Genomic DNA, 15466 nt, shown 5'->3' on the forward strand with positions numbered 1-15466 from the left:
TTTCTGAGCCATTTGCTGCTCTTACATCCAGTAGTTCATCATCACTTAACAGTTCACTGATAGGACGGATTTCTGCATCAGGTAAGTTTTGGGATTTCCATGCCTCACTCATGATGGACACTTGTGCTCCGGTGTCCCACAAGGCTTGAGTCTTCACATTGTTCATCTTGCACCAGACAAGACATTTTTTTCCGATAAACTGTACAACTAGTTTGCGTTTTGAACTGAGATTGTATGGGCCGGAGGGTTTCTCTTCTTTGAGCTCCACATGTGACTTTGAATGTGCTGTGGGGTGGCGAGTGGGTAATGTCTTTCTTAACCCCTTCATGGCGCCCAAATTTACAGGTTCTGCTTGGGGGTTCAGTTTTGGGTCATGTTGGGACTTTAACTCTGAGGTCATGCCATGTCCCCCTGTCACAACCTCTGCGAGTTTTCCGACGACTTCTGTCTGCCCCCGACTCTGCACCCTTTAGCCCAATGTGTGTCACTACCGCACCTAAAACAATGGTTGCAGTCCTTTTTGTCCTGCTGACATGCTACACATTGTCTCTTAGGTCTCTTAAAAGCATTGGCTAGAGCTTTGGTATGACTGACATCACTGTTTTGCCTCCCACATTGGACAGTTTGCACAAGTGATGCTACTTGGCCTGTGAGTTCCCTTATTGCTGTGTTGCTCTCCTCTATTTTTGCAAATAAAGGATTTTCTCGAGTTGGTTTGCTTGGTTTAGCTGTTACTGTTGTTGTGTAAGAGTCATTATCATCACTTTGCTCTACTATGCTCAGACTTGCTCTATGAGTGGCTTTATTTGTGACTTTAATCTTTTGGACCCTCTCACTTTCATTATGCTGAGCTATCTGCATTTTCAGAAGAAGCAACTCATCACTACTGAGCTCATCCTGCAGATACATCCTCATTTCTGCTCTTATGTTGTCGTTTGATAAGCCTGTCATGATGGACTGGAAACACTGGCTTTGGACAAGTTCTCGGTTATATTTCAGGCCAGACTGGGCTCGCTCAGATGCAAATATAACTTTTTGTCGCAGATCAAGTACTCTGACCAGGAAGTCAAGTGCAGTTTCGCCAGGGCTCTGTACAGCTTTTGTCAGTTGTTGGTACAGTACAGTTGCATCCTTTTCAGCATAATGTGTTCTTAAGATTTGTCTGAGTGTGGCTAAAGTGAGATCTCTTTTTCCTTCCAGGTAACTTCTCAATTTCAAGCCAGGATTTACAGCACGAATCACAGCCTCCATTATTTCCATTTCCGTGTAGCCCTTCCTTAAACCCCCTTCAATCTGGTGTTCAAGACTGCTAAAGCTGAGGGTGTCCCTTGATGTGGACTCACCAACATGTCCATTTATCCGGAAGTCCTTTCTGAAGCCACTGGAAGCACAGCAGCTGTTACTGAGGGAGTTTCTACCTCTGCGTGGAGTCACCTCCTCCCGCGCTGTCTCCGGAGCGGTGTGTGTCTCCAGCGTCGGCACGGGCAGTGTGCGGTCTCCCCGCTGTCCTTCCGACGTGGGCTGAGCTGCGCGAGCCGCCTCGACCTCACTCTCCTCCGCAGCCGCAGGTGCCAGGACAAACGGCGGTGCTTCCCCGTCGTCGGTCTCCCTCGGGCCCTCTCGCAGAGCGTCGAGTGCGTCGTTCAGCTCCAAAAGCACCGGCATGCCTTCGTCCTCCCTCTCCAGAAAGTCCTCACGCTCACAAAACTTTGTGATATGCTTGACCAAAGCACGACGAGTCTTGTTTTTAATGTCTTCCGCTATTTTACAGAGCTCACAGACTCGGTGCAGTTCTTTCACAGTCAGTCCGAGCAGTTTCGCTTCTATCTCCATCAGGAGCTCTTCTCTGCATTCCGACATATTTGCGTAGCGTTTTATTCACTGTCAACACTATAGAAAAACAACAAAACGGGACGTGTCGACCTAGCTAGACTTCAACTGTTACCTTAAGCTACCGCTTCTTCAGTTGACTTGCTGCTCTCACACATGTCCGACGTCTTCAGTCTTTTTCCGTAGTTGAACAGAGTCGTCCGCCGCAAAATACACTTTCAAAAATCTCGGTAGGACCTCCAAATTGTTACACCACTACAACACAACGATGTGGTGTGGTAAACGTTACTTTTATTTTCACAGCGGTACTGGCAAAAACACAACAACATGTCGGAAAGTCTCTGTACGCGCGCTCGCTTTCTTTCTTCTTTCCCAGAATGCCGTACACCACAAACACTTCCTCTTTGGCCTAACCTGGCAGTATTCTGCTAGAAACACACTCACACTGCCCCCTGCTGGCTATAATCTAACAGGGCGCTACAATAGCACGGCTCCGCTATACTACCGTGACTTCGTTTTATACGCGACACAAACACATAAACAATGGAGGACATGGAGGCAGTGGTGTACTTGCTGCTGTATGTGGCTTTCTGTCACACATAAAGCAACAAAATTGAGGCGTATGGCTGTAAGGCTGTTGCCGGTATTTAAAAATGCCGGGTTTGATTCTTGTGGGGGTTGGCTCATGACTCTTCCAGCGACAACTCTTCTGATCAATCAGCGGCCAGCAGTCTGTTAACGTCACATTTAGTATCGGCTCGGCTCGCTTGGAACCTCAGCAGAATTTACTGCTGTTTCGTAAGCTTTTTCAGACTCAGAGTATGAGAGCTGTGGGATCTGGGTTGTAACCCAGTCAGATACGTTTAACAGTCTTTTTAGTCATGGGACCTAATTCTTTGGCTCGATGGTCAGCATGTACTCATGTATGTATTGTGCTCAATACACTGACGACTTCACATTTTCACATCACACCTGTGTTTATTGCATAATGGACCACCACTCAGTACTAACTAATTTGTGATATCACAAATCTGAAACTGAGATTTAAGGTGAGTACAGACAAACTTTCACCCTTCAGCAAATTAATGTGAAAACAACCATCTAACTCATAAATCATTCTGCACATGAAGTAGCTGGTAGCCATGTGGCTAACATTATCAATAAGCATTATAAAATAGTAACACAGGAAGGAATAGTAATGCTTACTGATAGAGATTTTAATTATGCAGCCCATATAACAATGGAGGGAGTAGACAGGAGTCCAGGATGTCTTGTATTGAAAAAGGTTTATTTACTTGGCCAAGGAGAAATGAGCGAATGATCAGTACACATTACATGCTACTGACGCTTCCTTCATATTCTGAAGCTTCTCTCCTCCGGGATAGACTTTAAACCACACAGATAATGCCCAAGGTTGAGTCATGCCCAAATATGGACAGATCCAACACATCTACAATATACAGAATTTAGTGTACTGGTCTATAGACAAAACATTGCTTAGACAACACTCAGGACCTTTGTCCTACATTCAACACTATATCAAACTTCTGACTCCAGCTGCCTCGAACCCCATTCAGGGAAAACAGTCAAACACATATCCGACCTCGGCTGCTATAGCAACCCTATCAGAAATGGCTCCTGTTTTCCCCAAAAGGAGCAGACACACAGAGACAGTGTCTAAACCCTATCATTTGGTGAGGCCTTGCTTATGACCGCAAAGCCTAGTTTGACCCAGTGCATATTAATGATGGAAAATTCCCTAACAATCCCCTCTTATTGATCAGGAGATCAATACTGACTACCCATACTCTAGACATTACAGTGGCAAGACTACCCACGGAGTACCTCAGAACAGAAGCAGCATCTACCTTACAAATCCACAAAAGTCACATAAGACAAATCAAATAGTATTGAAAACATAAACTCTCACAGTAACATCATTCCGTTACAATTAATGTCCCTAGGGAAAAATAAAATGAATTGAAAACATTTCATGAAAATCATTGAAAAACATTTCATGCAAATCATAACAATTCCCCTCTTATGTACCACATATGCCTATTCTGTCACATGACACATGAGTTCTGCCTTCCGGCCAACAAGGGCAGTTGTGAAGCTCACCCTCAAAGGAATGAAGAACCCCTATAATACTGAAGTATTAAAGGAGCTCAGGACAGACGTCATGAGTCATATGCACCTATCTCACAGAAGCTATATTTCCCTAAAGATCCTGAAAAAGCAAACAAGAACCCTGTGCTAACTACTCCTAGTTTAGCAAAGCACTTAAGGCCACGCCTCGATGGTATGGAGGTAACAAGACCTATGGTTTACCTTATCTTATCCTATTAGGAAACCTTACACTTTGAAAGGTGGTACATACATACACATGTGATTACAGCAATACAGCAAAATACTCATTTCATCCCTGAAAAGGAAAAGTTAAATCACATTAACAATTTTAATCATTGTCACACATTTAATTTATGCACTGACGAGTCTTCAACCCATGTACTTAACGTACAGTCGAGGGTCACCACCATGGAGAGGTTACTAGCACTTTCGAAGCATGGTGGCCTTGAATCCATCATCCGTTTCATCCTCTTCATCAGTTGCAGTTGTTTTTTTCGTTTTTATTGCATTCAAATACACATTTATGAAATCAAAATCACATACAACATTCTCTATAAACTACACAAAGAAATTATTCTGCTTATTCAAACTAGAGAAATGTTTAACTGTACTTCATTAAACAAAAATGATTAAAGTGATTAGTAGTTATTTTGAAATTTGGAACACCCAATAAAATCTGGAATCGTTAAAACAATGAAACCCTGAAAGGAAAATAAAACAAGGAGTACATGAACACCCAGAAGCCTCTGAGTTTCATCCGCAGACAGCAGGTGATACGCATCTGCCTCAGTTTAACACTCAGACACATCACGCCTCCCACTATCTGACTCCCTGATTCATTAAACTAAATACTTTTGCTTACAGGCCTGAGGTCTCCTCCTCCTCGTCATCATCCTCCAGGGAGAGGTCATCCAGCCCAAGACGCTGTATCCACTCCTCAAAGCCTCGATAATCATAATATCTCATTGTCACATTATTGTTAACATTTGTGTCTACAGTTGTACACACCTGGGGTGCTTGAATGACGGATTTAGTGGTCTTCTTCACCATCAGCTTAATCAGCCAACTCATACAGGCACAGAGGAGGATGAGGAGGAGAATGATGACCAGCAGTGTAGTCAAAAGCTTGATCAGGTTGGACCCCCATGGTCCGAAGATACCTGAAAAATCTCCAAAATTAAACCCATGGTTAACATGTAATTCCTTTATACCTAATGCAGTTTCATGTGCCATATCCATCACTTCAGCTGTTGCATCAGAAATGTAAGAACAACATTCAGAGCCTATAACTTTACAGGTGCCACCTTGTGATGCAAGCAGGAGGTCAAGAGCCATTTCTGTTCTGCAGAACTACTGTTTTGACTTCCTGTAACTCCTTATGTTCAGCCAGCATAGCTCTACTGGAGGCATTCAGGTGACTTTCTAAGACTTTAGATAAAGATGCAAGTTCCTGTTGTGACACATAAACACCATACCAGGGTAAAAGAACACTGATGACACGTTGGGAGGATTTTAATTCTCTCCTGTATCTATGCAATGGAGGATACAGTGAAGCTATTTCTGAGGCATCTACTTTCCTGATCAGGGGAATCAAATAAGCTAAATAGCAAATACCTTTTGATTCTTTGTACGGCATGCAGGAATAAGCTTTGTCACCGCAAATTAAATACACTCTCTCAGGCAGGGGAGACTGCTTTAGAGTGACATTTACTACCGTATTACAACTGCTCTGTCCTAACTCCTCCTGCCCTGACCCTACTCCTCGGAAACACAATGGAACATTTTGCAGTGCATGAGTGGGCACAGGGGGCAAATAAACTGAACAGTCCCTCAGGGGTGTCTGCTCACTTTGCTGAGGCTCTGTGCAGTTCCGCACCTGTACTTTAACTAACCCTATTGACATACTTCCAGTCCATGGTTGCACATAGACTAGAGCTTCAGCCAAAATAGTGGAGGTGTACGGTTGAGGAACACACACCTTGCCTTCAGGAGGTTCCGAACAATTTGTTTGGGTCAGACTAACTTGGACTCTATACTCAAAACCAAGTTTCACATACATTTGAATGTGGATAATACGGAGGAGGGTTGTGTGGTTAAACCCTGCTGGCAAATATTGGTCATTGATACTTTGTGCAACATGTCGTGCAATGTCAGCATGTTCTGCGGATTTAACAGAGTCAATTGGATAGGTGGGGGTCTAACAATCATCTGCATCATCATTAAGTCTCGAACTCAAATCATTCCAATTGGACTTTTCATAGTCAGCTTTGGTGAATGGAATTGGACTAAGCATAGGAGAATGGATTGACCTTGGCATATTTTGACACAGCCAGCAATTACTGAAATTACGATCACGTGCATAATCAATCATAAGACTAATAGCCGAATTTACTTTTGGCTCAACAGGCTGTTGAGTTTTGTCTTTAGTCAAGTCTTGCACAATCTGTTCAGTTTTAGCATCATCTTGGTGTTTGGCCGCTGCAACAAGGAAATAGGGAGAAGCAAATTCATCTTCATACCTTGCATCAGCATTACAAAATTTAGGTTTTCCCTTTCTTTCTGGATAACTAATATCCCATAGTTTACAGTCAGGGGAAGAATCCAGTTGTTGTTTAGTGAAACACCATAATTCCAGAGGTACAAGTTGAGGAACTTCGAGTGTGAATTTTAACTTCATCCTTCCTGGCTTAATTAACTCCGTCTCCACCAACCTCTTATCATAGGTGGCCCACGTCCACTTTCTCTTCATAAAGATGTCAGGTCTTGCAACATAGCAATCATTTTCTTCACATCTGTCAGTGGGACACTCAAAAACAACAGAGTTCACAGTTCGTTTTGTACGAGACAGAGCTGAAGGTGCTGCACCTCCAGTATTTTCTGGCTCCATTTTAGCAACATCATCACCTTGTTTTTCAGTTTCATGTGCATTTTTGTTGCTACTGAGCTTCAAAAAATGAATTACTCCGTCCTTGCCTTCAGAGTCTATTACCTGGTTTGTTTCTCCAGGGCTCTCCCGCAGAGGGCACCCCCTCTTTGAGGACTCTGTAACTACGACTGTATCATGAGCAGAGAAGCCTCCCTGCTCTCCATCTGCTGAAACTTTCAGACCTGTAACTTGGCCCAGTTCACCTAGCAGGAGTGAAAATATGAGTAATCGTCTGATTACCTGCAATTGACCTGCACATCCTCTCCGGCAGCTGGGGGGGCAAGTCTGCACCTTGTGGCATGAATCCATTCTGCCTTTCCTTCAACCTCAAAGCTGTCCTGGTTGTCAGCAGCACCTGGTACGGTCCTTTCCACCTAGGAGACAAAGACACTTTTTCCAGAGATTTGATTAGTACATAGTCACCCTCCTTAAAAGGATGAATTGGTTCCTCTGATGGTTTGGGGAGCCTCTTGGATACCTGCAAATGATATTTTCTCAAAATCTCTGTTAGTTTTTTCACATAATCAGTCATGAACTCATCCGTCCAGAGCAAGGTAGTTTTGTGTGGAGTTAAAGGGGGGCTTGCCCCTGTGGACATTGGCCTCCCCATCAACACTTCATGAGGACTAAGTCCTGTGGTTGCGTTTGGTGCACTTCGAATTGAATACAACACCAGAGGTAGGGCGTCAGGCCATTTCAGACCCGTCGCCATTACCGTTTTAGTCAGTCTTTCTTTGATAGTTGCATTCATCCTTTCAACTTGTCCTGAACTTTGTGGGTGATAAGGAACATGTAACTGCCACTTGAATCCTAAAATAGCTGACAGTCCCTTTGTGATGTGTGATACAAAAGCTGGACCTCTGTCACTATCTATTCCCTGTGGCACCCCGAATCTTGGGATTACTTCCCTTAGAAGACACTTCACAACAGTTCTGGCATCTTCTTTCCTTGGTTGGGAAGCATTCAACCCACTTTGAAAATCGATCAGTTATGACTAACAAATACTTGTAGCCTTGACAACTGGGCATATGTGCAAAATCTATTTGCATATTTACAAATGGACCTGATGGGGGTTCTAAATGGTCATGTCGCACAGTGCTGTTCTGTTTTCTGGTCTGTTGGCATATCAAGCAACTTTCAACAAGAGTTTGTGAGACCTGTGTGATACCCGGTGCAAACCATTGTGAGCGAATAACATCATTGATCACCCCTCTTCCGACATGTGCTGGTCCGTGTGTAACACGTGCCAGAACATGTAGGAGAGCTCGAGGACAAACTGGTCGACCATCAGGGTGGAGCCACAAGCTAGACTCCGCATCAACTGTACAACCTTTTCTCAACCAAAGACTACGCTCCTTATCATCAGCGTGATTTTGCAACATCAGGACATCATTAATGGAGGGTAGCGAAAATGGATGGACAGGCTGTGTGGAGGCACACTGACGTACCATGGAGGAAGAGGAAGTTGCTGCTTGTTTGGCTGCGAAATCAGCCATTGCATTTCCTCGTGAAACAGGATCATTTTCCTGACTGTGAGCAGCACATTTCACAATTGCAAGCTGGAACGGGCGCATAATGGCGTCTAGCAGGTCGTTTACCAACGCATGATGTTGTAATGGCCTGCCAGACGATGACACAAACCCTCTCATTTTCCATAATTGACCGAAATCATGAGCTACACCAAAAGCATATCGTGAATCTGTGTAGATGGTGGCAGTTTTACCAGAAGCGATAATACAGGCCCTAGTGAGAGCATATAGTTCTGCTGCCTGCGCTGAAGTGCCAGGAGGCAGAGCTCGTGCTTCTAAAACCTCCCAATCATTTACTACTGCATAGCCCGCTAGGTGAACATTGTCAGATGGTCTGCTAGCTGACCCATCAGTGTAAAGAATCATCTCAGAGTTAGGTATTGGTGTCTGCAATAGGTCTGGCCTTGGTGATGTACACATATCAATAGTAGCAATGCAATCATGCTCAATTTCAGTTGTGTCAATCAGTGGAAGGAGAGTGGCTGGATTTAAGGGGGGTGAGCGCTTTAAAGTTATGTGTGGGCTGGAAAGGATAGTTGCCTCATAACCTGAACGTCTAGCTGCTGTCATGTGTTGAGTAGCTGATGTGCTTAAAATGTGTAATACTGCATGCGGAACGTGCACGACACAGTCATGAGCCAGTACAATGGGAGCGGACTTATCAAGCAGAATAGCAACTGCAGCCACCGCTCTCAGGCAACCCGGCATACCAAGGACTACAGGGGTCAGTCGAGACGAATAGTACGCAACAGGACGGTAGTGAGACCCATGTTTTTGTACTAGAATGCCTGTAGCAAAGCCTTCTCTCTCATGTACGTGTAGATGGAACGGCTGATGATAGTCCGGCAATCCTAATGCTGGAGCCATGGTGAGAGCATGCTTTAAGTTCTGAAAAGCTTTTTGCATGTCATCAGTCCATTGAACTGCAGTGGGAGCTGACTGCAGTGTGGCTGCTCGCAATACAGAGTCCATAGCCGCATACTCATAAATCCAGTGTCTGCAATAGTTCGCCATCCCTAAGAATGAAAGCATGCCCTTCTTAGTTCTGGGGGGAGGCATGTTGACCAGCAGTTTCACCCTTTCTGGTGATAGGAGGCGCTGTCCATCCTTCAGGAGGTGACCCAAATATGTGACCTCAGATCGGCAAAATTGCAGTTTGGGCAGTGATGCTCTATGTCCACACTCAGCTAACCTCTGCAGGAGCAAGATTGAATCAGTTCGACAAGCTTCCTCGGATGGAGAGGCTATCAAAAGATCATCTGCGTACTGCAGAAGTGTTGAACCCCCTGGGAAGTGGAGGTCATCAAGGTCTCTTTTTACCGCTGCTGCGTACACTGTTGGACTCTCAACATAACCCTGTGGCAAACGCCGCCATGTATACTGTTTGCCTTTGAACGTGAATGCAAACAGATACTGGCTATCTGGATGCAATGGTATAGAGAAAAAAGCTGAACATAGATCAATGACTGTGTAGTGGGTTGAATTGGATGGTAACGAGGCTAAAATCGAATTAGTGTCTGGCACAATGGGAGCTGTGGGCACGACAATATTATTAATAGCCTGCAAATCTTGCACAAATCTCCATTCATCTGGACGATTTGGTTTTGGGATGGGCAAAATGGGTGTATTGCATGGACTGGAAGTTTGCACCAGTACATTTTGATCCAATAGAGATTGAATAACTGTTTCAATTCCAGTAATGGCTCTATGAGGCAAGTTGTACTGTCTGATAGCCGGCAATGTGACATTTGGTTTGAGTGTGACTTTATGAGGTGGAGCCGAATTCACAAAACCTACATGATTTTTATGTTTTGCCCATAAATATGAGGGAACCTCTGATAATTCTGATGGAGGCCCATATTCTGCAGGGTGAGGTGGCTGAAACAAAACAAATGTGCTCTCTGGTAACTGAGTGTTCTCACTTAATGATAACAAATACAGTTCCTCGCCCAAGTTTATTATTGTTTGGTTTTGAGAGGCTGTTACAGCTCCTCTCAGTGCTTGGCATCGAGCCACCATTTTACCAAGATGGTTTGCCTCTTTTCCGGGCGCAACAGCTACAGTGATGTGTGGAAATGAATCTTTAACATCATACAGTGTATGTTGTGTATCAGACAGTCGGATTGGAATAGCGCACCCCTGCGGACCAACAAACAAACATTGCTCACTCTCCAACCCCTCTTGTTTGTTTAGGAAATCATTAGCCAATACCTTATACTGTTCCAAAGGGTTAAAGGCTGCCGTGCAATGACACGTCAGGAGAGGCCTCATGGCAGACATCAATGATGCACATGCTGGTGATGTTGTGGCGATTTTCTGAATGTTGGGCACTGTGAACATAGAAGACATGTTAAAATTTGGCAATGTCCAACAGTACAAACAATCAACAGAGGATTGCAAAAACTGAAATGCTTGGGCTGCTCTGTGATCAGGTAGAGTTAAAAACAGCCCTTCAGGGGTGCAGTGAATTGTTGCATGGAGCTTACAAAGCAAATCTCTCCCCATGAGGTTAATTGGGCTCTTTTCAGATATCAGAAAAGAGTGCTGTACATTTGTGCCTTCTACGCTTATCTCAGCTTGATGTGATAATGGCTCTTCATTAGGAATGCCAGAGACTCCGACTGTTGTGATAAATCTAGAGGTCGGAGTGCACACATGCTCAGAAGATTTTACTGTGGAGATAGTTGCTCCACTGTCCACCAAAATATCAACATTATTACCATTAACTTGAACTGACATCATTGGATCCTCAGAGGGATTTTTGGAAATTTGAATAGTTGCAGCTTGAATGTGAATTGGTTGTTCTGATCCTATCTCTCCATGGCCTCCCTATGCTTGATTGTAATATGTCTGCGATGTGTGCGCAGCCGGCTGAGGTGTGTGTGTGTTAGGAGGAGGAGGATGGGGAGGAGGAGAGTAAGGGTTCGGCTGTTGAGAATATTGGGGCGCCTGTTGGGGTTCGTATGTGAGGCGAAGCTGGTTTGGATTTATGGGATTACTTTGACACTCTTTGGCCCAGTGTCCCTTTCTTCCACATCTGCGACAATTTGATTTCTTTTTGTTGTACTTTCTGTGTGTGGGCTGCTCTCCACTCTGATACGGTGCCTGTTGCACCATCTGTTTAGACCTAGAAGTGGATTTTTCAGTAGTGAAAACACCACTCCTGTACATATCCATCAGCTTGCCTTTTGTTGTTTTCCAACCTATTCTTTGCCAATCTGGGGCTGACAGTTTGTATGCTGTGGAAATTTGCGGTTTCATATTTTGCAGCAAAATGTGAATGGCAAAGAGAGCATTCTCCTCTCGTTTCATTCCAGCATTATTATCCCACACTTGCATAAATCGCTGAAGAAATTCAGGCACACCCTCATTAAGACCTTGAACACAGTCAACCACTTCTGAGAAATCACACTGCGTTTTAGCACATTTTGTTATTGCTGTTTTAGCTTCATTGTTCATCCAAACACTCATAGGTCTGACTTGCGGCCACTGGCCATCCTCCGTTGCATCAGGGAAAACAAATTCATCCTTACACAGAGGCCAATGAGTGCCATATGTAAATTCAAGCAACATTTGGACATCAGGTATCAGACCGTTATACACCTTACATGTTTGAGACAACCACAGCCAGTACTTCTCAGCCTGTGCTATTGGATTTGGAGACTTTCTGGCTAAATCCAAAATTTCAGCAGGTGTCCATGGTTTGCAAACAGCTGTCTCCCCAATCATTATTTTAGGAGCATTAAGGAAACCTGACCCTGTGTCAGCCTGTTGTCTCTGTCTAGTAACTCTGGGTGATGTATTTGTCTGTTCCACATTTTCACTGGTGTTTCTTACTGTTTGACAGTCTCTCTGTCTTCTAAATTTTGTTGAATCAATTTGTATGGTTTTAGACTCCAAACTACCACCTGCGCTGGACGTATCATTGCCCATTTTTTTATCACTTTACAACATCAGATAAAACATACGATTTCAACAGCATCTAGGACTCCAACTCCTCTTTTACAATAGCAGCAGTGTTGGTTTGAAGCTTAGAATATACGTGTATACACAAAATTACCGGCGCCAAGGCTCAAACCGAGCCATGTTTCCCAAAGGACACAGAGCAGATAGTCCGCAATCTTGATTTAAGCGAGGTAGAGCCAATTACTATCCCCGAAAACGTCTTTTCTTACAGCTTAAATCTCATGCGGGTCCCTCTGTGTCGAGCTCAGCCCGAAGCTGGCCCAGAAACCAAAAACAGCCACAATGTGGCCCTACGAGGGGTCGAAAACACCCACCCCTCCTGACCCTCCAACACCACACACTCTGCTATTACAACCAATCGTTGTCAATCACACTGATTCTGATACAGTATCCATGTTTTAGTCAAATGGATATTTCGTCTGTGATCAGTGCCAATTGATGGGCTTTCTTACTTTTGTCAGTTTGCAAAATTAAAATCAAAAGGTTCTTTTATTTTGATCTCGTCAAACAACGACATGGTAAGGCATAAATTCATAAAATTTGCACTTACCCAGTCGTTGTTATGTTGAGATCCTGTTCGTGACGCCAGTTTGATAGAGATTTTAATTATGCAGCCCATATAACAATGGAGGGAGTAGACAGGAGTCCAGGATGTCTTGTATTGAAAAAGGTTTATTTACTTGGCCAAGGAGAAATGAGCGAATGATCAGTACACATTACATGCTACTGACGCTTCCTTCTGAAGCTTCTCTCCTCCGGGATAGACTTTAAACCACACAGATAATGCCCAAGGTTGAGTCATGCCCAAATATGGACAGATCCAACACATCTACAATATACAGAATTTAGTGTACTGGTCTATAGACAAAACATTGCTTAGACAACACTCAGGACCTTTGTCCTACATTCAACACTATATCAAACTTCTGACTCCAGCTGCCTCGAACCCCATTCAGGGAAAACAGTCAAACACATATCCGACCTCGGCTGCTATAGCAACCCTATCAGAAATGGCTCCTGTTTTCCCCAAAAGGAGCAGACACACAGAGACAGTGTCTAAACCCTATCATTTGGTGAGGCCTTGCTTATGACCGCAAAGCCTAGTTTGACCCAGTGCATATTAATGATGGAAAATTCCCTAACACTTACGACTAGTGCTGTGTGTTATCACATTGTATGGCCGCATATTCTATAGCACAAAGGGAAAGAAATGAGTATGAAAATATAGTATGGCTTGCTTGTGTAATGTTAGTTGGCCAAACACAGTAATGCTGTCAGGACAGTACATATAATAGAAACAATAGTGCTACTGCTAACCATGCTCTATTCCTTGCTATTTCAGAAACTTTTGACTAAATGTATGACATTTAGCTATTGGACTGGTGAGGAGATACTCTGACTGTTACTTGATATATTTTGGTCTTACCAACTACTGGTGTTTTCTATAACTAAAGAAGTTTATTGTAATTGACAGCTTAGCAATTCTGAAATGTTTAATGTGTGAATTATTGGTCATGTTGGGTTTGTTTAGATTAAAGCTCTGAAATATTTTATACACAGGTTACATTTTTTGTCTTGCATTCCTCAGGTCATAATGCCCAATACTGCTGTTACTCCACCATGGCAGATGCTGTGTGATGAAAGGAATAACACTAGAGGCCTGTACTACGAAGCTGGATTAACCTATCCAGGATATCTCTCCGTTACCTGGGTTGACTTATCCAGATATTCGCAGTCCAGGATAAGCGGTACTACGAAGCTGGTTATCAACTCGGTAAATCAACCCAGGGTTTTCCAATCTGGATCTCTGCGCGTTCACATAAAGGGGAGGTGTTTGCAGCGTCTGACCAATCACAAACATGCAGAAACCCTGCAGAGCAGCCTACTTTACCATGGAGGAGCAGACAATTATTCTTCAACCATATGAAGAATTCAATCACATCATCCAGGCCAAAAGCAACACTGTTGCTGCAGCAAAAGCCAGGAAGGAATGCTGGCAGAAAATTGCCGACTCGGTTAATGTGTAAATTCACGAGATCATACAATATTAATTTATCAGACAATATAAACGGACAGCACTCTGATCACACAATGTCACTTTATTACGGCACAGACGTTTGGGGCAGATCGCTTCCTCAGTCCCCCTCTTTCATAAGAGACATTAAGTTAGTTTAATATTCAACATTCAAAATACAAACCTATTATGCGCTTCAACCATTTGAGTGAATGATTTCAAACCAACTGTATAACATACAGAATAATATCCCTCATGTGCCTCAAGGATTATTTTACAAATATATATTTTCGTCAATTTTTTACAATAAATAAATACAGTTATTATGCTCCCTGACACTTTGATCTCAGGATGTCAAACCTAAAGAATAATATCCCCCACGTGCCTCAATGATTATTTTTTAAATATATATTTTGGCCAATTAAAAAATTGCATCTATTCCTAAAAGCTCATTCTCTCCTAAGCGCTCCTCTCGCGATCCGCGCACCAATGTTGACAGGATCTTTTAAGAATGGGCAGGTCATTTTCTAAGAGAGCTGATTGGTCAGGAGGTGGTGCTTTTGTACTCATTGATCTCTTATCCAGAACATAACCTGCTCCGGAGCAGGTTAGCCGTTCAGCATAAGTTACCATGGTGATTTACCCCGGTAAGAAGTGAACCAGCTTCGTAGTACGGAAAACCCAGAGTTAACCCTAAAGTTACCTCGATAAGAGAAAATCCAGCTTCGTAGTACAGGCCTCAGGAGCTACTCTTCAGACTCTTCATCACGTCCTCATCAGTGGCTTTGAGTACAGCAGGCCACAAAAGCATACAAACCATACTGAATTACACTTGGCATGCTGCTACTTTGTCACTACTGATCATATACCTTACATGGTGTCATTATTGTCATTGTTTCTGAATTTGATTTGCTTTTGATCTATTGTGTTTGTATTGTATTTGTGTTTGTTCTAAACTGAAGGGGCAGTAAACCACATTTGAGATGTTAAAACAGAACTGTAATACATCAGTGTGTATGACAGTGGAGTTTTATTTTCATTCCAACTGCCAAGTGTAGATTGTACAGATTT

At 43.4% G+C, this 15466-nt stretch overlaps 1 protein-coding gene across 1 annotated transcript; it reads right to left on the bottom strand.

Moving 5' to 3' along the window:
• Positions 1 to 4818: 4818 nt before the first annotated feature.
• On the bottom strand, positions 4819 to 10434 carry LOC128367259 (uncharacterized). The gene is made up of 4 exons (XM_053327975.1): positions 8335 to 10434; positions 7178 to 7364; positions 6934 to 7089; positions 4819 to 5120 (listed from the first exon to the last, which is right to left on the bottom strand). The coding sequence occupies exons 1-4, from the start codon at positions 10432 to 10434 to the stop codon at positions 4819 to 4821; spliced, it is 2745 nt and encodes a 914-aa protein (XP_053183950.1).
• Between the last annotated feature and the right edge of the window lie 5032 nt (positions 10435 to 15466).

The sequence above is a fragment of the Scomber japonicus genome, chromosome 2 (assembly GCF_027409825.1).
Source record: "Scomber japonicus isolate fScoJap1 chromosome 2, fScoJap1.pri, whole genome shotgun sequence".
NCBI lineage: Eukaryota > Metazoa > Chordata > Actinopteri > Scombriformes > Scombridae > Scomber > Scomber japonicus.